Source organism: Kryptolebias marmoratus, linkage group LG22 (assembly GCF_001649575.2).
Source record: "Kryptolebias marmoratus isolate JLee-2015 linkage group LG22, ASM164957v2, whole genome shotgun sequence".
NCBI classification, from domain to species: domain Eukaryota; kingdom Metazoa; phylum Chordata; class Actinopteri; order Cyprinodontiformes; family Rivulidae; genus Kryptolebias; species Kryptolebias marmoratus.
In genome coordinates this window covers 20229366-20254272 of record NC_051451.1, presented here as the reverse complement: position 1 = coordinate 20254272, position 24907 = coordinate 20229366, and the positions used below count along the sequence as shown (strand labels likewise).

The 24907-nt window shown below is 40.5% G+C and overlaps 1 protein-coding gene across 4 annotated transcripts; it reads right to left on the bottom strand.

The window, feature by feature from the left end:
• Positions 1 to 1187: 1187 nt before the first annotated feature.
• On the bottom strand, positions 1188 to 24737 carry tp53bp2a (tumor protein p53 binding protein, 2a). Of its 4 annotated transcripts, XM_017431358.3 has the most exons (21): positions 24636 to 24737; positions 24188 to 24319; positions 15705 to 15852; positions 14744 to 14857; positions 13225 to 13295; positions 12824 to 12925; positions 11728 to 11902; positions 11370 to 11551; positions 11111 to 11275; positions 10955 to 10993; positions 9359 to 9406; positions 8315 to 8498; positions 6132 to 6254; positions 5821 to 5942; positions 5300 to 5708; positions 4202 to 5049; positions 3373 to 3510; positions 3039 to 3172; positions 2646 to 2812; positions 2338 to 2537; positions 1188 to 2253 (listed from the first exon to the last, which is right to left on the bottom strand). In XM_017431358.3, exons 2-21 carry the CDS (start codon positions 24212 to 24214, stop codon positions 2212 to 2214), a joined length of 3438 nt encoding a protein of 1145 aa, XP_017286847.1. In that variant the 5' UTR covers positions 24215 to 24319; positions 24636 to 24737; the 3' UTR covers positions 1188 to 2211. The 4 variants fall into 4 exon arrangements, with proteins under 4 accessions (XP_017286847.1, XP_037829523.1, XP_017286864.1 ...); XM_037973595.1 differs by having other exon boundaries at positions 10955 to 11275; XM_017431375.3 differs by lacking the exon at positions 10955 to 10993.
• Positions 24738 to 24907: the final 170 nt, after the last annotated feature.

Sequence of the window (24907 nt, the reverse complement as noted above, 5' to 3'; positions counted from 1 at the left end):
GTAAATGTAATCATTTCAGCACAGTTGGAGTCTGTGCTGGTATTCTGGACACACAATAACCAGGAAACTTCCCAACTCTTGTAAAATATTAGTCCTTAGAGGGATTTCCTACACTCAACTGTTAAAATGTAAAACTTGCTCCCTCGGTTCCGCTCTTTCATGCCGACGCTCTTCCTCCGAGGCATGAAAATGAAGTCAGGTAAGTTGGAACATTTAATCTCATCTTTAAATATTATTCTCTTCCTTTTTAAATACATTTCTAACAGCCTTGTTTACCCGAAGAAAGAAGCTGTTTCCCCCATTCTGCTTGGTCTTGAGCAATAAAAACTCTTCTAGAAATTGAACACCTGGAAGTGTCGGTGATGAGTGGAAGAAAAAGGATGAATGAGCTGAAACAAGATAAAACATCCATACCAAACTGGAAATAATACACACTTACAGATTTATGTTTATGCTTATTATCAGCTGGAGTCTTTAAACTTACTGATGTTAATGAGACTGTGCCAAATTACTTCTTATCAACATGTAGATTCAACTTTAGAAGTTTTGTTGCCTAAACCTGACCTGAAAAAAATTGACTTTACAAATAAAATCAACTTTCCTGTGAACATTACAGTACCTCTGTCTTAATCCCTCAGGGGATCAATAAAGTATCTTTCTTCTATTCTAGCGTGCAGCCCAAAACATCTATTTAACACCGGATTCTTGTACAAATGGCTGCAATAGTTTTGACGTTTAGGTGTCTTAATTATGTCATCATCAATCAAAAATGAAGCCCTAAAGCTTAAAGTAATAAAAAAAACCTCCATGGTTGATGTTTGCTTAACGTTTTCTCTCACAGAATGTATTTGCTGTTCGCTCTTAGAGGTTTAAAAACATGAAGTAAATAACAAAACCTTCTCTCCAGCAGAGGGCAGCATTTATGTAAACTTATTCACCTGTTAACATGAATCCTGAAGTATTAAATGATGTTTAAATAAAACAACACTGTAGGTCCAAAGGATCTGGTTTAACGCAGTTCTTCTTCTTCTTCTTTCAGCTGCTCCCTTCTTCAGGGGTCGCCCCAGTGAAATGCAACCTGGGCTCGAACCTGCAGCCTCAAGATTACTGTAGAGGAAATTTATTTTTTTATCAGAGTGAGAAACTAGATCCAAACGTGTGTGCGCCTGGTAAAAACAAACAGCAGATGAATTTAGTATAAAGTATTTTATTGTAAATGTTTAAACTACAGTACACTTGTGTTTATACTTGTGACAAAAGAGCTAAAGAAAGAAGTAACAAAAATAAATACATCTGCATCGAGGGATATGTGAACAGCTACAGTGAGCTCGTGGATCTCATGTTTCATCTATGATTTTTGCTATTAATTTGACTTCGACGATCTAAAATGATTAGGAGACGCAGCCTTGGCCTCTCACATTACTATACTACCATGGAATGATTGTAAGAAAAAGAAAACATACTGAAAGATATGTCCTTTTTTTTGACAGTATAGTTCTCCTACATTGATATTTTTACTGGTTTTCTGTGACAGGCAGGATCTGTGGCATCTCAACCACGTGCCAAAGCAGGAAAGCTGACCGGCGCAGCGGGCGTCATTTACCACAGAACGAACTGCGAGGAAACAACAAAACGTTCTGACATTTTCAACATGTTCACCCAGAACAGTGTCGGACAGAACTGACAAATAAGCTGCTAAAGATTGTCATAGTAACAGAGTATTTTTTATGTACTTTTACCATCGTCATTTGCTCACTGACCTAATGCAAAGTTAATTTTGTTAGAAAATAACCAGCATACCAAGCAGTCACAGTTCAAAAAAAGTGTAGAAAAATAATTTCCTACTGACAAAAATACTGCCTGTTCCATTTTCACCCAGTCAGCATTTATGTTTCGGTCTTTTCGGATACAGTTTGGGATTATAGTTACAAAAATAACAATATGAAAATAAAGGGAAACTAAGTTTAGTATCTGAAGTACTCAGTGTGTCCTAGAAAGATAAGTGAGGAAGATTTCCTCTGTTGTAGATTAAAGAAAGTGCCAGAAATGGTTGATCCTTCATATTACTTGGTTTGTCCTTGTGCCTTCATTTTGGCAGTCCTTTTTGTTCCCAGTTTTTTAAAGCCTGTGTGTGTGTGTGTGTGTGTGTGTGTGTGTGTGTGTGTGTTGCAAATTTCTGCCAGGCTGGAAATGTGCAGAGATCTTTGTGTTTTAAGCCAGGGTCCTTTGTCTTGGTTTGATTCTGGGGTAGAGCTGTAAAAGACATGAAGAAGTGTCAAAAACACGCAAAAATGCGTCATACACAAACAGAGTTTTCACAGAGGCTCGTGAACTCACCCCGAGGAGGTTCCGGGGAATGTAACCCTCGGTGTCCCCCAGGCGGGCCCACCACCATTCGATCTCATCTTCATCCTCCCTGCGGACGATGGTCATGCAGTCTCCCTCGCGGAAGGAGAGCTCGTCTTGGTTTTCACCGGGGTAGTCCCACAGAGCGTAGACCACGCCCCTGTTCATGATCCCCATCTTCTCTTGAACACCTGAGGAGAAACAGGAATATAAAAAAACAACAGAAGTTTTACCGTTAGTGATTGCTTGTATAGAAAACAAAAATTGAAGACAAAGACGAGGGAGCAGCTTCTACTGACCATAAAGGAACTGGGAGCACTGGGTGTAACCCTCCTCCATTTCTTCACATTTATCAGCTGCTGTCTGCATGTCGCTGTAAGTCATGGCAAAGACTGCTGCGCCCGACTCCACCAAAAACTTACACACTTGCACGTTGTTGCACGACGCGGCGCAGTGCAGAGGCGTCCTGAAACAAAAAAGGAACATTGATAAGAAGTCGACAGAAACTACAAGGCTAGAGGAGTACAAAACAAGACTTCAGGGAAGTTGAAAATAAAAACTCAGAGAAAAGTGACTTGATACTTTGAGCCATTCGTGTTTGTCAGAATGAGATTTAGTGCAGAACGTTTTAGATTCAAGCTGCAACCAAACCGTTGGTAAACCAACCGACTCAGCAGAAAACTTGAGCTCACCAGCCGTCACTGTCAGCAGCATTAACGTTGACGCCAAACTGAACCAGAAACTTGACGATCTCTGTGTGTCCGGCGCACACGGCGTTGTGTAGAGCGGTGATGCCTTCATCGTTGGGCTGACTGGGATCCTCCACCTGCAATTAAAGAACACGAAGAGAAGTGAGACATGCTTAGCAAACGTTTGAGCCCAGAACTAAATTAAATACTAGTAGCAAATATCTTTTAATCCTCACGTCTATGATACCATGAAAGATTACCAGTACCAGAAAAAAACAAATGTAGCAAAACAAACAACTTCATTTGAAAGATTTCTTGTGGAAAACAAAAAACTTACTTCATATATGATCCTCTGGACCAGGTCGAACTCTCCCTCCAGAGACGAGTCGAGCAGCAGAGCCAGTGGGTTGAACTTCACCCTCATCTTGTGTTCAATGCGTTCAGAACCAGGCTTGCGCAAATTAGTCCTCTTTCCCTGAAGATACAACCATGACCGTTTGTCACTCAAATGATCCTAAAAGCCATTTTAAGATCACAAACAAGACGTGCAAAGAGCAGAGGCGGCCACCCTCGGCTGTGCTCAGTCTGATCTTGCAGCAGAAAAATACCTTGCGTTTCCAACTCTGCTTTGCTAATCCAGTTTATGAGTTCAAGCTTGAAAAAAACTTTATTGTTACTCTAAACCATGATTATGCAACCTGATTAGGAACAATCAATGTTGACTGGAAAAAAAAAAGAAAGGAAATAGGTCATGATACTGATTTCTTATTGGGTTGTGAATTTAAAACCACTTATTGAGTTTCACTAGGAGCTTAGCAGGAGAAAAATGCAGAAACTAGTGTTTATTTTCAGAACTAAATGGATCCGCTTAGTCTAAGGAGAATAGAGGCCATTTTCTCAAGAAACAAGAGGATTATTCAGTTTTATAACATCAGATTAGGTTGCTGCGGTTGTCCAGTAGCTCATTAAAGCAGAAATTGCACAAATTGTAACTCATGACCTGCTCCTGTGGAACCAACAAACATGTGAGGGGATTTGAAAATATAAGCAAACAGAAGCTAGTTCAAAAAAGTTAGACCTATATGTTATTAATGTTCTGGATTTAGAAAACAAACAGCTGAAAATAACACCGTTTTGAGTTTGCAGATTAGGATGGTAATTCATACCGGAGGCAGTGGGACTTGTCCTGTGACCTCAGGTGCTTTCATGTTGAAGGTGTCTTCTCCAAACATTTCTTGCTCTGCTCCAGTGGGGTATGGGGGTGGTGGGTAAGGGGGGAACTCTTCCAAGAAGCCCTCTGAAGGTGGAGGGGGCAGGTTGGACATTGCGTCCTCTGAGCCTGCAGGGGGTGGTGGAGGAAAGAAAGCATCTTCAGGCCTGGGAGCAGGGTGGGACGGTGGAGGAGGGGGGATAATGACCTCCGTGTCTGGGAAGGCTGAAGGTGGTTTGGTCTGATCAGCTGTGGTTGGAAGTGGGACACTGGCACCTGGAATGTAGGACGGGAGCTGTCCTCCTGCCACAGTGTATCCTGTGTCTGAGGGGGAGTTTTCTGCACCAATCAGACTATGTGACTCTGCAGATCCATTCACCGGCATCTCTGCTTCTCCAGTAAAGGTGGGAGGGGTTGGCGTGGTTACAGTGGTCTCCATAGCTGCCAGTGTGGTCTTCTGATAGAGGAGTTTATGAATGTTGGGCCCCGCTGGACCCTCTGGTTCAGTGATAGAGCTGCGTTTCTTCAGTGGCCGTGGGGCATTGTAGAGCTTCTTTCTGAGGGCTTCCAGGTCACTATCACTCTGTCTGTAGGGGTTAGAAATAAAGGGCAGCAGCTTGGTAGGGCTGAGGGGACGAGGGATGCGTTCTGTTTCTTGCTGGGAGCCCTCAGAAGGGCCAGAAGGACCCATGCTATTGGTTCCAGTGAGATCAACATCATTTTCCAGGGCAGGTGAGCGACGCTCCAGGTATGGATTCTCGAGATGCTGGGAGCCTCCGCCTGGAATCACTGGTTTTCCATATACTAAAGACAAATAAAAGAAACAAATAATAAGAGACCAGGAAGATGTTACCCTGTTTTAGTTTTAATTATAGATTATACTAACAAGGGAATTTATCAGAATAGGTTAAGTTACACTGTCAGTTTACAGACAAATCACTAAGGGAAACAAATATTGAAAAATTCTACAACTAGATCTAATACACACAAATATAATTGAGACTGACCACAATCCTCTGAGTATTATCTTAAACACAATTATGAATATTCTTACCACTGACAAATCCATTGGTGCGGTTTTGAGCTCGGTTGAGAGCGCCTTGGATGCCGGACGGAAAGGGTTTCCCCGATCCAGGCTGCTTTGTGTACATGGAGTAAATAGAACTGGCTGTCACAGTCTGTGGTTTAGTCAGACTGGTCTCTTTGGGGGACAGGAGCTCTGGAGTGAAGGGTCTCACTGTAGCTGCAGGTGGAGTTTCCTGCTTAGAGGGTAAGGGGAGTGTCTGGCTTTGTGAGGGGGGAAGAGGGCCGTGGCCCTGAGCAGTCTGGGGCTGCTGACTGTGGGGCTTGGTCTTGGGGAAGGTACCTGTGTTGAGGCCTGGTTTGCTGTAGGGAACAGTAGCAGGGCCTTTTGGTTTGGTGGGGACAGGGGGTGGCACCTTGACTTGAGCTTTAGGTGCAGACTAGAACATTCAGAGAAGAAAAATATAGTATATTAGATGCAAAGGTGCATTCCTGCCAGTAAGACAACCTGACCGTCAGTTTCCTCCTCATGATCTTGTTTTGTTTCCTCACCTGAGCATCCCTGACCAGGTCATCACTGCTCTGGTTTTTGCGAAGGGAGGCTGGAGGAGGTTCAGTAGATTCAAACATGGACAACGGACGCATCTTTCTGTCCCTCTTCAGTTCAGACTCATCTAATCACAAAGTATATTTAGAGGCAGAAATGAGTTGTGTCTTATGTTCAAAGACTGTTTGATTTTCCAAAAGAGTAGAACAAAAGCCTCTTAAGAAGCACTTACTTTGCCTTAAAAGTTACTTTTCAGAAAACCAAGACTGCACTTCACTTCCTGTAAAGCTGTATTTGCTAGGTGTGGATAGCTTACCTAGCTCTGTGTTAGAGTTGGAGTGAGAGGTCATCCGTGGCAGTGTTGACGCCTGGCCATAACCGTTGGTGTTTAAATCCTGATTTGAAGCGCTCCAATCTGCCAACTTTCCAGACTGAGGGCCTGAGGAGCCAACAAAGGAAGATGGGGGGGAAAGAAGGCAAAAAATGAGGAGCTTTTAGTATGCGATACGTTGCCACATTTCAGTAAAAAATAAAACAAAGCATCAACAACACACAAAGTGGAATGTGTTTGAGTTAAACACGAAGGTTACGAAGCTTTGTGTTGTGCTAACTGTAAGACTGCTTCATTTATTGTTTAATTTTGGTTGGCTGACTGAGTTCGAGTCAGTGGTTACGCAGACATCCACAGTCTGATGAGCCACCAAGCATGGAGCTTTCCCTACTAGTTATATTTAGCATCTCTACGATGCTAGAAAACAAAAATATTTCCGTCACACGCCCTGCAGAATGCATTTAAGAATGCAGCTGTACAAACACACACACACACAAACACACACATTCTGTAGACATGACCAGAGTGAAAGAGTAACGATCCCAACAGCACATCAGTTCAAGTGAAGGTTATGCATTTGTTCCAACTGACCCGTTTAGAGTCTCAGGAAATGAACGAAAACTCAACAATCAGAAGAAAACAACACAGCAGCAAAACAAGCAAGTAGGACCAAATTGAAGCTGATAAATTAAATAATTGTATACATTTTTTTGTGTGTGAATGTGTCTCATGAGAAATAAACAAGTCTTAATGAAGCTACCGAAAAGCACACACGCACAAACACAAGTGTGTACCTTTTCTTTTAGCCCGCAGCTCTTTCAGAGGCTTAAGCAAGAACATGGCTTCTAAAGATGATGCATTCGAAAGACAAGAAAAACAAAAGTAGCCTTAAACCTCCAGATCTCCTTTGCTCTAGACATGAAGATGGCCGAGTCCAGGCACTGACCCCCCCGAGGGGCCATGCAGAGAGCAGGGATCCCCCCCAGGAGTCTGCCTCATACTTTGCTCTACACTTTGGAAGCTCGAAGAGAACTGGGAATGAGTGTTTAGTAAGAGCATATTTTAGTGCCCCCACCCATCCCTATCTCTCTTCTTTCCATACTGCACATCAACCCAACATGCAGAAGTAATTGCATGCAACAGCAGAACAGAATGGAGAAAAAAAACTGTTACTTTTTATGCCTGTACACGATTTTGCTTTAAAAATGGAGAATTTAGGTTGACGAGTTAGAGCGGGAATGAAGGAGTGTGAGCTTTCCTGTTATTGTTCTGTAATTACAAATTTCAGTGTTTGAGAATAAAATCTTTACACTACGAGACACGCTCTGAATCTAGCTTCCAACCAAGAATAGACGAAAACAGCAACTAATGGTTCACATTAAACAGACTTTCTTGGTTGGTATGACCACTCATTTGGTTTCATGGAACTTTTATTTCCATTGCATTGGATGGGTGTTACTGCAGAGCTTCTGTGTCTTCAAATTATATTCAATATATAGTCAAGTGTCCTCTGCAGCACTTAACTGTATTTTCTGTTTTTGGCTGTTAAATCCTAATGTAAACCAACCAACATAACCACAAACTTTGCAAAAAGCTGAAAACATAGCTGAAGATAATGCACTATAGTTGTTACTGTTTGTCATCTGGTTATAAAAGGGATCATTATTGGAAGTATTTACCATCTTCCTCCCATTGGAGACTCCTCGAACATGTATTAAAGTATCACCCTTCACTCACTGCAAACTTGAGTCTTTTACAGAAAAGACAGCCGAGAAAAACAAAAAAAAATGTTCTGACATTCACACTCAGCAGGGCTTCATCACAGCACGCCTTAAAGGAGATAACTGGCTACCTTCTGAGCTTAAAGTGAAATCACAATCAGCAGGCGTGCCAATCTTCTCTCCTCCTGCAGGAGGCAGGACAGTTTAGGCTCTTCACACAGACAACAAACATTTACAGACAGTTTAAACACTCAGTAAAAAACAACTCCACTTTGTTAGCTATAATGTACAAAACAATAAGAAATAAGTGGGGAAATTGTACGTAAAGTGACAGATGGGACAACATGGGAGTCCGCAGGCAAGTTAGACCCCCTAAAGATCTTGAGTCATAGTCTGAGGGAGTTAAAGGAGTGAAAGGCAGCTGACAGCTTGTCTCGGATTTCTCACCTGTCCCAGCCTTGCTCTGGGGGTCGCTGCCTGGTAGGGTGGAAATGCTGTCTGGATAGGCGGGTTTTACAAGCAGATCATGTCTAACTTGACCTCTGGGCATGGTGGATGACTGGATGTATGGGCCGACTGCTGCCACACGAGACGGACCTGACTGCTGTCCGGTCTGGCCATCAGAGGGCAGCTGGAGGATACAAACAAAATCAAAGACAAAGACAAAAATATATAATGCAATTATTAATATTACTGCAACAAAAGGTTGGTAAACATAGCTCAAGATACTTTGTGATGCCGTGGGCATAAGGGAGAATACACTTGTCAGACACATAAAGATGAAGATGATAAAATGTTGCCGAAAATAAAATAAAATTGTTTTTTTTTGTATTTTGAATAAAATAATATAATGTAAACTTGTGTCTGTGTGCAGCAGGACATACTTTGACTCGTATTAAAGCTTTTTTTTCCTAATAAAACATGAAGATGCTCAAGACATAGGAGGGTTTTCTTACAAAGTAAGAATAGTTAGTTACTTTACACTTGAACAAAATGTTATAATAACATACAAACATCTTCATTTGCTCAGCAACATCATTAAACTATTCATGGGTATTTAGGAATCACTGTTTAGTTGCAGTTGAAAGTGTTGAGAACAGTTACTGATGTGAAGTCATACTTTACATCTTTGTGAAATAATATACAGCTGTTTTAAAACAGAGTTTGTGAGTTTCAAGTTATGGAAAATTCTCACAAATTACACAGCTTGCTTAATTTAAGGATTAACTATAGAACTCTTAAAGTTAGAAGACTGCACATACAAAGTAGAAAACAAAATAAAAAAAAATCACATGCTTGAAACATTTAAAATTGGTTCAAACTCTAATGACTGAACCATTTGTGCTAATAGTCTCATTAAAAGACAATGAACATGTTCCAAATGGTATATAGCAGATGAAACTAATACAAAAGTTAATGGAAAATGAAGTGCAAAGTGATATTTTACTGATGCAAATAGATGAAATACAGCTGTAATACTGATTTAATTACCTGACGGTGAGCGTCTTTTGAAGCCCTCTCTTTAGCAGGATAGCCATTCTTGAAAAAAAAAAAACAAAAGCACAAACATGCAAAAGCAGTTCAAAATACCAAATAATCCTCCCTATTCATTCTATTATTAGTTTCTCTTTGTGCTTTTTATGAAAATGTAGCTGAGACGGTGCCGAATAACTCTTTGCTGGCAGCTCTCAGTATTTCTGTTCAGTCAATATGTTTTTGTGCGTGCTGAGTGATGTCTGCCAGACGCTTGCTGTTCGGGAGGAGGAGAGAGCGCCTTTGGATGGCTTGTGTCTTTGTGCTGGTGTGAAAAAGGATCACTCATTATGATTCTAGGCAGGGTGTGGGTAAATCACCTTCTCACTAGGGCCCATTCAAGTTTTCATCTCAAAAACACACACATGCGCACACAAAACTGCAAACACACACATGCAAACACTTCAGTGCACGACTCCTGCTTTATTAGATATGTCAAGGGGGTATTAAAAGACAAGTTGGGATGCACATTGATCATTAAAAGCTTCCAACAGAACCTCAGAATGATATGGGGAAAGCCAGATCATTTATTATTCGTGTTCTAACCTTAAGGCCACTTCAGATCTGGTACATTGTCTCCACAGCATTTGCTTAGTAAACACTGCATGCTAAAGACGTCAGAGGTTTATTTGTTTTATATTTACAACACAGACAAAAGCATTATTTTTTTATGCAGGTAATTAGCAATTGGTTAAAATTTAACTAGACTGAAAGTGCAAAAGTTTACAGTAAAATCAGATAAAGCACCTTCATGTCTGAATGGAAACGGACTCAGTTCAGATAACATGATAGGAGAGCTCCATACCACAGAGCTAACAGGACAAATGACTCATAAATTTTGAGAAAGTGAAGACACAAATTCTCACGATCTTACTCGGTCATCAGCGCCACATGAGCTGTGGCAGTGAGGAAGATCAATTTTCTCCTTCAGATTCTGTTTCATAAGCGAATCAGTTGACTCCCATTTACAGTCCCATGGCAACTTGTGTACAAAACAACTCCTGTGGAGGTAAGAGTGGCATAGAGGAACGAGACGACACCAGACAGTAAGCTCAGACTGAACTGTTTAACTGCCAGAGGCCATGTCAAAACCAGAATCAGTCCGCTGGAGAATTTATAACATGCACCGAATCCCTTTAATTAAAAACAGTAGCTCCAAAAGATAAAATGTTGTTCTTTTTGAATCCCGATCATGTTTCCTTTAAGAAAACTGGTTGTTCGACTTCTTGTTGTTGTTAAGAAAGTAGCCAGAAAAGATAATATCTGCACTAACATTCCAACATATCTTGATGACAGTCTGAGCTCATTTCTCCACTCTCACCGTCAGGACTTGTTTCTGTCAAAATGGGACTGTAAACTTAGCTGAAGAGCGGGTTTGGGAAGAAGTGGGAGTTCAAGATGCAACTTGGTTTTATGATCATAACAATGTTTCAACTCATTGAGGAAGAGCCCACAGAGAGGAAAATGACGCACAGAAATCAAAAGGAATCGATTCCTTTAAAAACTTCACGTGATTTTCCCCGAACAGAAGATAGTAAGCTTGAGGAGCCTTACATTGTCATGCGTAGGTTCTGAATACCACGAGATATGAGGCTTCAGGTAAACAGAGATGCAAACGGTCTCATTTTTGGAAATTAGGGTGAATTGTTTCTTTGTGAGCAAGAAATTGTGAGTTACAGGAAGAATGAAATCTAGAGTGAAAACACTTACAGGCAAGTTCTCTTTCTGATGAAGGGCTGCCTTTTTCTTCCAAAGCCTGTCTCGAAGCTCACTGATTCGTTTGTCCATCGCGGCCACCTCCAGGTTGCGTTTGTTTAGACTCTCCCTCTGCTGCTGCAGCTTGGAATTTTGATCTTGGTTGAGCTTATTTCTCACCTGATCACAGAGACACACACAGGAAAAAAAAAAAGAGTCAATCTAACATTTGTGCTTATTATGCTTACTTTTTTAATTTTTTGTTTCTGCACACCTGTAGTTCTTTATATAGGCGATCTAGTTCTGCCACTGAGCTTTGGTTGTCACGGTTAGTCTCCATTTTGCTGTTTTTGAGCAACTCCAGCTGTCGACTGAGCTCCTCCACCTTGGACGCAGCCATCACCAGTTCTCTTTGCTTCTGCTGGAACAGGTTGTTCATTTGCTCAATTTCTTCCACTGGAGAGAGAAAAGGTGTGTGATGAGGGAGGAAATGTGAGTAGAGAACAGGACAATGACATAACAGGAAGTCACAGGAATGCATTAGGTTTCTCTTGCTACTTAAAATCATATTTTTCCCCCCAGTATCACTTATATTCTGAACATTCCTGAATTCTTAGAGTCGACAAGCTCACCCAGTTTGCCATTGCTGACACGTTTCTGCTCCACCTGGCTCTTGAGGGCCCTGACCTTCTTGAGTCGAGATTCCTGGTTCTCAATGTTTTCTCTGAGGCGCTGGAGCTTCTCCTGCTCCGACGCCTGCTGCTGCTGACGCTGCTCCTGTTGCTTCAGGTACCGCAGTCGCTGCTCCTGCAGACAAATGAGAGAAGAAACTGAATCTAAATTTTAAATTCATCCCTGGTAATTTTCATAAAGTATCTCTCCATCTTGAACAAGTATCACAAGAGATATTTTATGTGATAAAAAACATACTAAAAGGTACAAGGGCTGTTATATACTTTGAGGATATAATATCTTTCAGAGCAGCAATAAATTTAGATAAACATTGGCTTAAAGCTTTTCAAAAGCAATCGTCAATGTTTAAATACAACATGGTTTACATAGTTTCTCAAACAAGTTTCAAGATGAGCACAGCCTCTATCAGGAAAGTTTCAGGTCATGTGTTGCTGATAGTAATCCCTGTTTGTTGACTTGTGGCCAAGTGCATACGTGACTGCCTGGAAGTCACATTCCCCTGGCTTCCTTTACTGTCTTCAGGCATATAAAACAGCAAAGGTCGCAGACTTAAAGTCGTTAAAGAAAGGTTTTAAAAGAGAACCTATTGCTGAATACAGGTCAGGATGAAAACATTTTAAAGAGTCACAGCAAGACCTGCAATGCTATGAAATTATAACAGGCATTTCATTTTTTATTACAAAGCTTTCTAAGTTTCATGCTGTAAAGATAAAAATAACTAAGACAGTGGAAGTCTTTGACAAGAGAAGAAAGACACCGAGTCATGTGCAGTGAGAACTGAAGGCAGGAAGTTATCTAGAGCTTCTGAAGTTATAAACACTCTCTCTGCAACCATCAGAATGTCAACACTTGTCTTTCATCGTCTCCACAAACACTCTCCAGTATTTAACTTCATAAGTGCACCTCACTTGTCTTAGCACCTGCGTTGTTTTCTCCTAATAACCCTATATTTCTCCTCTCTTTTACTCCTCAAATTGCTTTGTTTTCTCTACACTGAATCCGTTTTCCTCTCTCATTCTGCACCATTTTCTGCACCTTGGAGGCGAGGACTTGTTGTTGAGCTTCTATCTGCTGCTGCTGTCTGGCAGCCATCTCTTGTAGCTCAGCCAACGTCATGTCCATCCGAGGTGCTGCCACCTGAACGAGTATTCAAAACAAAACAAAAAAACATTCATGCTTGTTTGCTTCAGAAGTACTTCTTTGTGAACTGAATTAGGAGCGTAATTTACATGTCAAATAAAACAGTTTAACATATCAGACTTTAGTACTAAATATATGACCCATATTTTACAATAAAAGGGATGCTGATGCATCAAAACATTTTGTATTTTCTGTTTGTCAGAATTCAAATATTGTAAACATTCTGGTAAAGGTAGTGTGCTATCATTGTGCTACATTACTTTAAGTATTTGTCTAAAAAAAATATGAGAACTCACCCCATTCTCCATTTTCCTGTCTGGGGGCGCTCTCACTCCATTCCTCTTTGAATCTGAGCCTCTTGAGCCGCCTGAGGAGTGGATATGATGGACAATTTTAGAAATCACAATCTGCCGCAGCGTTTCATCTAAAGCAACTTCTTGGCCCAATTTAGTGAAAACTAAGAAACAGCAGACAGTATGAAACCACTGGCCTTTACAGACAGCTGTGAAAAATGATCAGAACTTCCTCTTAGCTTTTTGCTTGTTTGTGTCACACATAAACCAGCATGAAATCCACCGGTTTCTCTGTAGCTGCTGAGGGGAAGGGTGTGCATCAGGTTAAACAGTCTAGCTGACCCGTTCTGGGAAGCGACAGGGATCAGTGTGCTTTGTGACTTGCAGTAATCTTAGGATTTAATCTAATACACGACTCTTCAGTGAGTGGGGCCAAAACTTTCTGTATGCTTGAACTTTAATCAACAAACTACTTGCACTTAACAGAGGGCTCTAGTTTAGAAAAAAATGTCACTAGCTTGTTTACTTTTTTCAAGTCAACCCTTAATAATGTGTTATTCAACAAGCTGAATATAATCTTACAATAAGTTCAACATTAAGTGTAAGGTTACTCTGCTAGTTCAATTCAGCAGAGAATACATTTTATTCTTCGACTTGATGATAAACTAAATACCTTTAGAGAATCAGGAAGACGTAAACATCTAAGGAACTGCAGTACTATAAAAGCATTGAGTCCAATGATATTTATCCAATTTGGCCACGACAGAAACAGAAAATCAATCGAACTCGGTAAAAGAAAATGCACAGCTCCTGGGAAAAAAAAGCAATGCAGAGCTTCACTGCAAGAATGAAGAGCTAACAGTGTGAGAAACAAGACCGGCAAAAGATAACAGGAAGGGAAAACAACCATCTAATCCCTGGGCTAGACTCAAGCTGTGAGGAGTAAAGGGCTTAGTTACGCAACTGAGGGCTGAGAGGACAGCAAACAAGAAATATCCAAGACTTTTCTAGGTTCCTAAAAACTGAAAATTGAAAAATAACAGGCTGCAAACTGTAGCTGGGACAAACTGCATTTGCGTCTAATCTCTACTTAGATGGCTAAATAAAATATAAGGATTTAATTCCTGTTGACTTTAAACCTTTATCTAAATAAAAGCATCCATCCAATTTTTTAACCACTTCTCCTTTCCGTAGGGTAGACCCTGGGCAGGTTGCAGGTCCATCACAGTAAATAAAACGATTATTAAGCATTTTATTTCCAACTCTTTGCCACTAGAAAACTGATTTGGTTTCATCTTAGCTCTGAAATAGCTGGTGATGCAGTTTTGCCTTAAACAGTGGACATTTGTGCATTAAAAGTTGAAGGCATCTTTGGCATTTCCAGTGCTGGTGTCAAATGTCTTCTCTGAGGACAAACTTTACTCAGTCGTGACTTGTGTTACAGAAAGGTAACCTTTACTTTTTCCAAGTCATTATCTGCTGTATGTTAGGTTGACTGGTCCGTTAAAAGGTCAAAGTTTACCTGATTCCCTGTTAGGAGCTCGGTTGTGGCGCAGAAAGAAGCGCACCTCTCCCCGGTGCTGTCCCCATCTTTGGAGTACATCCAACATCCTCTCACCATCACCCACAGCTCTCTCTGCAAATAAAGTATACAGTAAAATATATAAGATGTGAGGTTAAAACATAACCGTACATTAGGCTGGCCAAGGTTAAACAATACAGCAAGAATAAGGTAGGGCAAGTTTGCAGATGCTGTTTACTTTGTGAAAGCTGTTCAACCTACACAGAAAGGTGCATCCTGTTGATGTCTCTGCCTTTTGGGGAAGGGAATATTAAATTGCTGTCAATTATTCTGGCTGGCACTGATCCAAAAAGCTCATCAACCACTCTTGTGACATTTTCATCTACAGCCTAAAGCCCATTCTATTACATGAAGGGACTGACACATTACAGTCAAACGGAGGTCAATGAGACTAATCTATTACAGGGGCAGAGCAGCAAAATAAATCAACAAGCAACAAAAACAATAATAATCATTTACACACAAATCCTACATGTGACATGTTTATAAGGAAAGTAAAACAGGCTGAAAAATGAGACTGTTTTCAATATCTCGCCATCTCATTTCAGTCAGACTACTTATGGAAGTACTCAAACATAATAAGTGGCACTTTCCTCATTCGTTCAGGAGCATCACCATGGAAACGGCTATAAAGCCTGGCTCCTTGAGTTTTGATTTTGAATACTTATTGAACCTCAAAAAGGGGAAAATGAGGCAGGCATGAGACTTCAATCCCCTGCTGCACCTTCCATTTTAGAGACGTAAGAAACATTTGGGCACTTGTGTTTGTAACAGGGATTATAGACCCCACGTCATTTGCATTGCAGACTCAAACTAAAAAAAGAGACGAGCCTTAATGAAAGAAATCAGGCAGACGACTAAACAATTCAAGAATAATGAACACACTGACAATCCCACTCACCAGATCCACGCCACACCTCAGCCAGATGGCAGTCCGTTTCCCCCGGCTCCTTGCACAAGTCCACCACATCCCGACAGAGTGTGTCGGGGGTAACGGGAACCTCAGTAAAATGTTGGTCATTGTTACTGAGGTATACAGTCAGGAACATCTGTGCACAGCAGGAGGGAGAGAGTAAAACGTCAGTCAAGCGGATTAGATAAGTTAAACAGGAACATGAGAAAAAGAATCCCGGTTCCAAGTTAAGAAGCCGCTGGCAGAGCAACAATTCTCTGTAACTAGTGCCTGATCCTCCCCATGGTTCACTGGGTGTGTGAAATTTGTATTTCTGGGATAGCTGTATTTGTTTCCACAAGCTCCATTTCTTCAAGTCAACAGAGCAATCAGAAAGCCACTCCTGAAATTCCATTTCATCACACAACATGTATCTCATCAGCACATACACTAAAATACCTCTGTGAATTCTGGAGAAGCTTCATTTTTTATATGTCAGGGTGTGGGTGATTCATACTGATCTAAAAAATACACAGGAAATTTTAATGAGGGATTTTTAATGAGGGTGTCCGAGATGGAATGTGAAAGCCTTCATCTACAGCAGAAATTTAAAAAAAAATTAAAACTAAACACAAAACTGAATACTTTAAATTCCAAATACTGTGAGTGAAGCTCAGATAATGAAGATAACGAAATCCAACTGTAACTAAAGTGACATTTCAAGTTATCAATATGATCTTCTGAAACCTCTACAAGCACAGATGGTAAACAGAAATATGAAAAATCCATCTTGTTGTGTAGTTATTAAAAGATCTTTGCTTAAGAGGCTTTTAGAGCTGTGCTGGAATATGCCATAGCACAAAAATAATCTGATCCCACAGTGGGGCTGAGAGCTTAGATAACGCCACAATAAAAACCACTATCATACTAAGATGCCTAAGGCCATGACATAAACTGAATTTACTGCCCCAGGTTTTAGTAGAGTGTAAGGCATCTGCAGTGGCATTAATAATGGTGAAATAAAAACAGCTCCAGTTTTCTCTAATAACCTGAAAAGTGTAAATTTATCAGAGCAGGTGTTTGTGTCATGGACGGCCAGGTTTTCTGATCTGAGCTTCTGTCAATGGTCATTCCTACATGTTGGGAACATCAGGTCATCAGGATCATAAACACAAAGGGCTTGAGGGGGGAAGCATGCTGACAAGATGGAACAATGATGTAGAAAGAAAAGTATCCGAGTTGCTGTTTTACGAATGGGGGTGGGGGGGAGGGTATCTTGAGAAAAGGCCTTCACCTCTATTTCAACCTAATACTCAGCTTGCTGAATGAATAATTAGGTGATGACTTCTTAAATAATCTCCATAGCAACTAACACAATCGTGTTTTAATAGTGATTAGGTAGAGGAAAAAGTGATGAGTAGTGGTCTGACTCAGAGGACCATTTTAACCGATTCGTTTAATGGGAAAGCCAATGAAAGAACCCCTCAAACAGAGCGATAGAATGATGAGTCATCCTTCTCCGTAGTGAGTCATCTTTGCCAGAAATGTTCAAGTCATAAACAATTTGCCCTTTTACTTCTACCCTAACAGCTTTCTGGAGGAAGCCCACACCAGAGCCAAGTTAAAACAATCTGTTGTTTGGTTAAATGTTTGCTTATCAACATAGAATTCTGCTAGTTTGTGGTGATCAACTCCAATAAAAATGACTCCACTGACTATTTTATTTAGTTATTTCAATGTAGTCCAACTTCAGCTAAAGATTTCCAAAATAAATAAATAATTAATAGTCATAAATCAAAGTATGGAAAATAATATCACAATGTCTCAGAGTTGTAGTACATTTAAAATCCTGTGTTAATATTTGAAAAATAAAAAAGGAAGACCAACAAAGTGAGAGAAGATGAAAGCGTCAATACGAGAGGAATTTAGTCCTGGGGTGGCAATTCCTACACTGAGAGCTATTTCTCTTCAGCACTAAAGTTAATGATCCAGAAGCCAACAATGACTACTCCTAGCATTCATCTAGATGAGTTAGCACTTTGTTGGTGACCTTCATCCACCTTGTGAATGTGGCCACGATGATAAAAACAAGTACTTTAAAGCTAAGTGCACATTTTCAGTTTTAGATAAAAAATGAGCCAAATACAATATGATTAGCTAATGTTATCATTTTTTTCCTCCAAAGAATGGGTGTTATTTAACTTTCACTTATTAGGAAACTCAATATGTTACAATATGATTAGGATTTTTACTGTCGACCACAAAACAGTAAAAAAAAACTTCTAAAATGTGATTAACTTAATAATAAACAATACTGCATAACTTAATATTAAATGAAGAGATGTACTTTAGCAGGATACAAGAGTGGCTGGACTCCCAGTTTTGACTAAGCCAGACAAATTCAACACATTAAATATTCATAGACAACAAGCAAAATTAAGCAGCTCGATAACAAAGGGCCATAGTTAAATAGCCCAACAGCACTTCTGCAGCTGACAAGAAACGATTGCTTTAGGCCGTCTTTTAAAAGCAAGGAGCTGAGCAGCACTACTGCAGTACGTCTATGACAAAGTTTGACAGAATTTGCTATGCTTGCCTTCTGTCTCTTAGATGTGAAGCAAATTACAGAAACAGGAGCTGAATTGCACTTCCTTCCTGTCTGAGATGGGCTATATAGATCACCCAGGGGTCCAGAGGGGACATCCCGCCTCTGTGATTCACTAAAAGATTACTAATTGTGCTGTAGTGTCAGCAAAGGCAAAGCTATCACCTAGCTACTGGAACTAGTGTCACAGTTAATAGCATTATGATATTTATAGTCAATTCAAAAAGACATTTGGCCAGTCCTGTAGTTAGTCACAAAAAGGAGCAGACATATAGCAAGGTCACTGGGGATATATCTCAAGGATTAAGTTAATCTGATATATACAATTTTAGCTTTTAACTGTTTACTAGCTCAGTATAATAGCAAGCTTAAATTTTATCACATGCACACATGCAATGGCGTCTACAGTTTGCATAACAGCTCTTTATTTTTACCACCAGATTTACATTTTATATAGCCAGTACCTTTTTAAACCTCCCGATTATAAAGGTACAATAGTGATAACTTGAGCGGAACATAATCCTGCATTCGTGAAGCTAAGTTTTAAGACCTTTGGTTCAGGACCGACTGGTACAGGAAGGCTGAGATGAAAGGCTGTAACATCAAAAACCTACAGACAAAATACACTGCAATAAGAACACATCTAAGAGCAGGAGAGAGGCTGCAGCTGGCAGTGCTCGACCTGCCTCGTTGAAAGGTTTGTAAGAGACTGGGAAACAAAAGGGAAACACTGTCACAGTTGCTCCGAGTTACTGCAAGGAGATTGCCTGTTTTGTCAGCGATTCTATCCAGCATGAAGTTAGATAAGCTGAAATGCCCGTAAGGCTGGGAAGTGAAATACCGCACACTAGGAATAACAGCTATAAAGTTGATAAAGACGCTGCTTTTACTCTCATTAAAAGCCCTAAAGAAAATTACATCCATCAGATCTGAACAGGCTTAAGATTTAACTGAATGCAGTGGTGTTTACTGCATTTATTCCTGTTCAGACCCTCAAGCAGAAACAAACCAGTGCACAAAAAGAGAACGGGAGTCAGCCATTTACTGTTCCTAAACAAGTGTGTGGAAACAGGTCAAAGAAAAATGAAGTTAGTTCGATCCTTTGATAAGTTAATTGGAACAGACCTAAAAGCCTATAAATCCTTTCATCCCACCTTAGAAACGACCCTCTTTGCGAAGGTCAATTCTGCTGCCATGGTCTCTTTAGATAATTGTCCAGATACAAATGGTCACATATTAAATTAGGAAGATCAAAACTGCCTGCCACTGCAGTTTATAAGTTCTAGAAACACATTCATCACAAGGAATTGCTCTCTGATAGAACTACTGACCAGCGAATGGAGAAAACACCCACACCATCGTTTGAGAGGATGTCTTACTGGTCTGTTTAGGCTCTGAAATTCATGTTTTGTGACATTGGTCACTTTTTTATCGACGTTCTTTAGACTTCATTTAGATATGCTTAAGAAAATGATGGTACTAATTACTACGCTGTACGCACTGAATTTGCCACTCCACAGAATCGAACGGCAATTTAGGTGAGCTAGTCTCAGTTTATACAAAACATCATGCAAAATCATAAGAAAATTTTATATGAGTGTGTCGGACATGGTGTTCATGTTAAATAATTACACTACAAGTAGCAACATTGGTAGTGTTCATAATTAACCCATCTAAGCGCATGACCTTTGGTACTATTTAACTTTGTCAACTTTTTTGTTGCAAAATGTTTCCACAAAGCACTGTAGGGCCTCATTCAGACACGACACAAATATGCTCAATTGCCATCTGACAAGAGCTTTTGTTTGAATAAAACAACATATCATTGCAAGGTCTCCCGTAACAGCAGGAAGTTATTTTAGCCGGGTTTACTGATACATGCCTGCTGTTGTTGGTCAACATCTCTTTCTTTTAAGGACAATCATCTTTTGTCTTTGTGCACAATAAGAATCAAATTGAAACTGATAAAACTGCCTTCTTTAGACAGATTAAAATACTTTTTAAAGAGCAGCGCTGTCATAGCCAGAACAAACAGTAGCAGATCGCATAACTGTGTTAATAAACTCAGTAAGATTAATAACTATTAGCACAAAACAACCAATCTAACGCAAAGGGTTAAAGTGGAATAACAAGGTGGACATTGTGAGACTGACTGACAGCAGCAGAAGTTACTCCTTAACCCATACCAGGTTATTCTTCACCTTAGAGCTGTTCTACCTTCGGCCATACACACTTTCAATTACAGATATAGCCTTTATACACAAATGAATCAGTAGGTTTTATTGAGCAAATCTTTGAATTTAATTACTGCAAGTTTCTAAGGCATTGCAGCAGCATTTGTGTGTGTGTGTGCTTCTTGGTTCTCCCTTCACTGCTTCAAGAGTTGAAACTGTTCCAGCATAGTGGTCCTTCAAAAAAGGTGAGGCAACAGAGAACTCCCTAATGGCTTTCTGCTTTATTTCTCTTTGTCTCTTTCACCCACTCTCTGTTTTACTATGCTGCACCAGAGGATGAGGCAGCAAGGGCAAAAAGGTTAGGAAACACACAGCAGACTGCACAGTGACTCTGAAAAGCATTTGCATCGTTCGGCTGCAAACCTTTAGAAGAAAAGGGAGCTTTTACAACACTCTAAAGCAGTTGTGCCTTTTCTGCAACATCTCTTCTCGCTGTAAGCACTGCAGCACTTACCCTATCAATCATGATCTGCAATCTTGAAATATTTCTCTACTTTTTGTTTATGTGATGAAGACAGCCCAATCTGGGAGATAGGAAGAAATGGGAATCAAAATTGAGGAAAGAAGAATTATTGCTAAATTGTTGGTGTTGTTGTTTTTTTTAATGACAATTTCACTAAAGTGTAATTGCTATAATGGAATAATATAAATGCGAAAATGGCATTTTATCGACTCGCATGTAAAAAATGAGCGAGAGGGAAATGTGGGAGACGCCAGCTTATAATGATGTCTGTGTGGTTTAATCAGTCAAATGCAAAAAAGAGTGGGAGAATAGCTGAGTGTGAGATGCAGAATACAGAAAGCCACCACATGAACTGTTCCAGGTCTGATATATATTAGATCTTCCTTGACAGTAGAGTTTCAGCCCTGACAAAAGCCCCTGGAGAAGAGCATTACTAATACATGCCAGGTACTGGCTGTCAGTGGCAGAAAAAAAATGGCCTATGAACAATACAATATGCGGCCACTCAAACAGAAGAGTAAAGTACTAATGCCAATGAATTTCTGTGTGATTCAGCCACATTTCCAACTCACCACAAGAGAAGATAAATAGAAAAAAACCCATTACATTATATCACCAGCATTTGAAAGTGGTAACTAAAGATGGTTTTGCTTTCTGAACTCCTCTCACCTACCAGATCATTTTTCTCCTTAAAAGGTTTCCACCAAGGGCCAGATGCCAATTCGAGAGAAATTCGGGATGCAACAATATTTGCATCAAGAGCAGACGTGGATCAAAACTGGGAGTAGATGTGTGCTGTCTGATTGTTCGAAGAAACTCACATTTTAGTGGTTCACCGTTTTTTTCAAACCCTCCCTTCGGTTTGAGTCTGTTGACTAACAGTTATTGCCATTATTATGACATCCATAAATGCACCACACGCAAATTGTATTTCATCTAAGCTCATAACAGCTCGTGATAGGCCGAGCCCGATTTGCTTTTGAATTCCTCACGACTAGGTTAGTAGTTCAACATTAAACTATGTTATTTCACAACATTTTTGTCATGTGGTAAAGCAGGTTTCTCTGGAATTATAGGAATGTAATACATTTTACACAGATTTCTCAGTTCTGAGTTGCTCAGTATTCCAAGCTGATACTTGCTTAGGTGACTGATGTGGTTTTTCTTACTGCCTAGACATGATATTAAACTGATAACATGAATTCCAGGAGATGACACCATTAAAAACCCACTGTGTTTTAACACTTTACTCTTCGGCTTACACAATAACCCTGTTTCATCTGGAGACAAAGGTCAAAACAGTGTACTTCAGGATCTTTGTCTATCAGTTTGGCGTTCTAGTTATATAACCACATCAACTCTCCCACAGAGTAACGCAAGCATGTGGCAGTCACAGAGAAATCTTATTCGGGTTTCTGTTGACACACACAGCAAAAGTTCAGCTTCCCAAAGCACAACTTCACGTTCGCACTGTCCAACCAGAGTGGTAAAATCAGCAACAGTTAAAAAGGTGAGCGATAAACTAAAATATGTGGGCACAAAAAAAAAACACCGGCATAAAAATCTGCAGAGTAAGCAGCTCAAATCATGGGAGAGGATTGCGAAAGCAACAAGATTTATGAGCGTGAAAGCTGAAAACCACACCAGATAGTTCCTTAAGCAATTTTTGTTGTTTAATAATAACTAATCTAAACTCACAAATCTCATAGACAATTACAGAATTCAAGTGAAAACGTATCATAAACAGAAAGCTGGCTTGAGCAGCAGTAGTAATTCAGGTGTAAATGAGTTACACAACGCTATGGTTCAATAAAGGATGAGTATTCCTTATCAGGGTGATGCCATAGCACAGACGCACAAACAATGTGCTCTTCACAGCACACTGTTAAGAGTCCTTTTAGCTCATTGTTCAAGAGAAACAGAGACCCCCCCCCTATTTACCATCCCAGCCAGCAATTATTACACCACGCTCTCATTACCTCCCCCAAGCCCCCGGCCTGCACTACCAGGGTCATGACGGGCTGCTGGTGTAATTTCTAAGACAATACTTCAGATCAGACACATCTACAGAGGCCATTTTTTGTTTATCAGGCAAACACAAGAAGCTGTATCTCCCTCAAACACACCAAAACACAAGCTGGGCACATATATATTAGGTGACAGAAATAAATTTCTGTATGTGTGTTGGCCCTTTAAGGTTGCCTTTAGGCAATAAATAAGCAGTTCTTCAACACAAGGGTGACTGTTTATATGGTACCCATGAGAACCAAGCTTGTTGTTAACACATAAAGACATGTCAACCATAGACTGAGGTCATAAACTAGGAGGGAACGGTTCAAATACAACCCTGCCTCCTTTTTAAAGATTAGTAATTCATTGATCAAGCCGGTATACTGGGGCACAGATTAGAGCAAAGGGGACAACGTAGGTAAAACCCAAACACATGTACAAGCAGGATTATAGATCATTAGTCTGTAATTTTTTCTACCATCATTTAACATACAATGACGATCCAGCTTTACTGGACATATTTTCAACACTTTAACTTGGTTTAATGATCCGTACATACTAGTCTGTACATTTCAGGTCTTATTTCCCAACAGAGAGCACACACAGGCAGACACCTCTGTCCCCTGTCGTCTCTGCACGTCTCAGAAAGTGCCGAGAGACTGGACCTTGCACTGCAGCAAAAGCAATGGACCTCTGACGATGAAGATGATGATGGTGACGACAGGGCAGGAGTCCAGAGCTGATGTTAGCCAGTGCCAGGAGGAATTGACAGGTGCCTCCAACCTGCTGTGTGCTCTGAGCAGGATGGAAGGGTATATACTAATAATATATCCAAATGAATGCATCTGTTGGGTTAAACAGCATCTTTCGGGGTCGGTGTCCCGAGTACACAGCTATACAAGAAATGTCAAATTGAGACACTACAACCATAATGGATGTATGCCACGAAGCAAATGCATTACGTCTCAGTCACAAGCACTGATCACAGCTAATAAACTTCACAGCAGAGGCTTGTGTAAGGGCACAGAGCAATTAATACTGGATCAACTTGCCACGTGAGTTTAAATATCCAGGCAATTTACAAGCGAACATTACGAGAAGACGACTGCAGCGAACAGGCAAAAATTATGTAAACAAGGAGGACAGTGTCGAAACTTCTACAAAATAAAATCAACCTTACCGGCATCATTTTAGCGTCGTACCGCATTTAGGTAACCAGCACAGCATGAATTCCCACCGGGGCAGTTTCGACGAAAGCGGTCGAAACTCGAGAGCCCGAACCTGGCGACGGGGCAAGGCGATGCAACTTTCCCTGCGTTGAAAACACAAAACACGTCCTTAATTCGGTTCGACCAGCAAAAGGCACTCGATTTGTAAAACATGTTAATGTTAGCAGAAGCCAGTATCGCGGACCTGTTGCTACAGATAACACGGGGCCTTCACGGCCAAAAGTTTCTCGTTGCGAGCATCGCTTAACTTTGGAAAAAAAAAAAAAAAAACGGCTAGTCGCGAGCGCGAGAGACAACGGGGGGAAAACGCACAACTTCGACAACAACACAAAGACGTTGAAAAAAACACGCAAAACGATATTACGGAAGTATGTGGCTGTTTTAAAAGGTTTTACTTACAAGCAGGAACGACGGCGATAAGCCCGAAACCCTGCTGACTGACAACGCTGCTCGGTGGACCTCAGCCTATCCCGGAGTGACGTCACGAAAGGAAGTTCGTTCCACTTTGGAATTTAGGCTCCACCCCCTCGTCGGACAGCATAAACACTCACTGTTTGTGTGAAACACCAAAACTGAATTATCTTTAAAAATCATCATGGGGAAGGGATAAATTAGCCCAAGTTAAACCTGTACTAGAGTAAGGAATGAACAGGTCTGTTTCTTATATAAAA

Coding starts and splice junctions, on each gene's coding strand:
- tp53bp2a (XM_037973595.1), bottom strand. CDS start 24,214: ATGCGGTACGACGCTAAAATGATGCCG. Junction 9,407..10,954: donor CAGAACCTACGCATGACAAT/GTAAGGCTCCTC, acceptor TTTTTTTTCAAG/AATGGCTATCCTGCTAAAGA. Junction 8,499..9,358: donor CAAAAGACGCTCACCGTCAG/GTAATTAAATCA, acceptor TGTATCCTCCAG/CTGCCCTCTGATGGCCAGAC.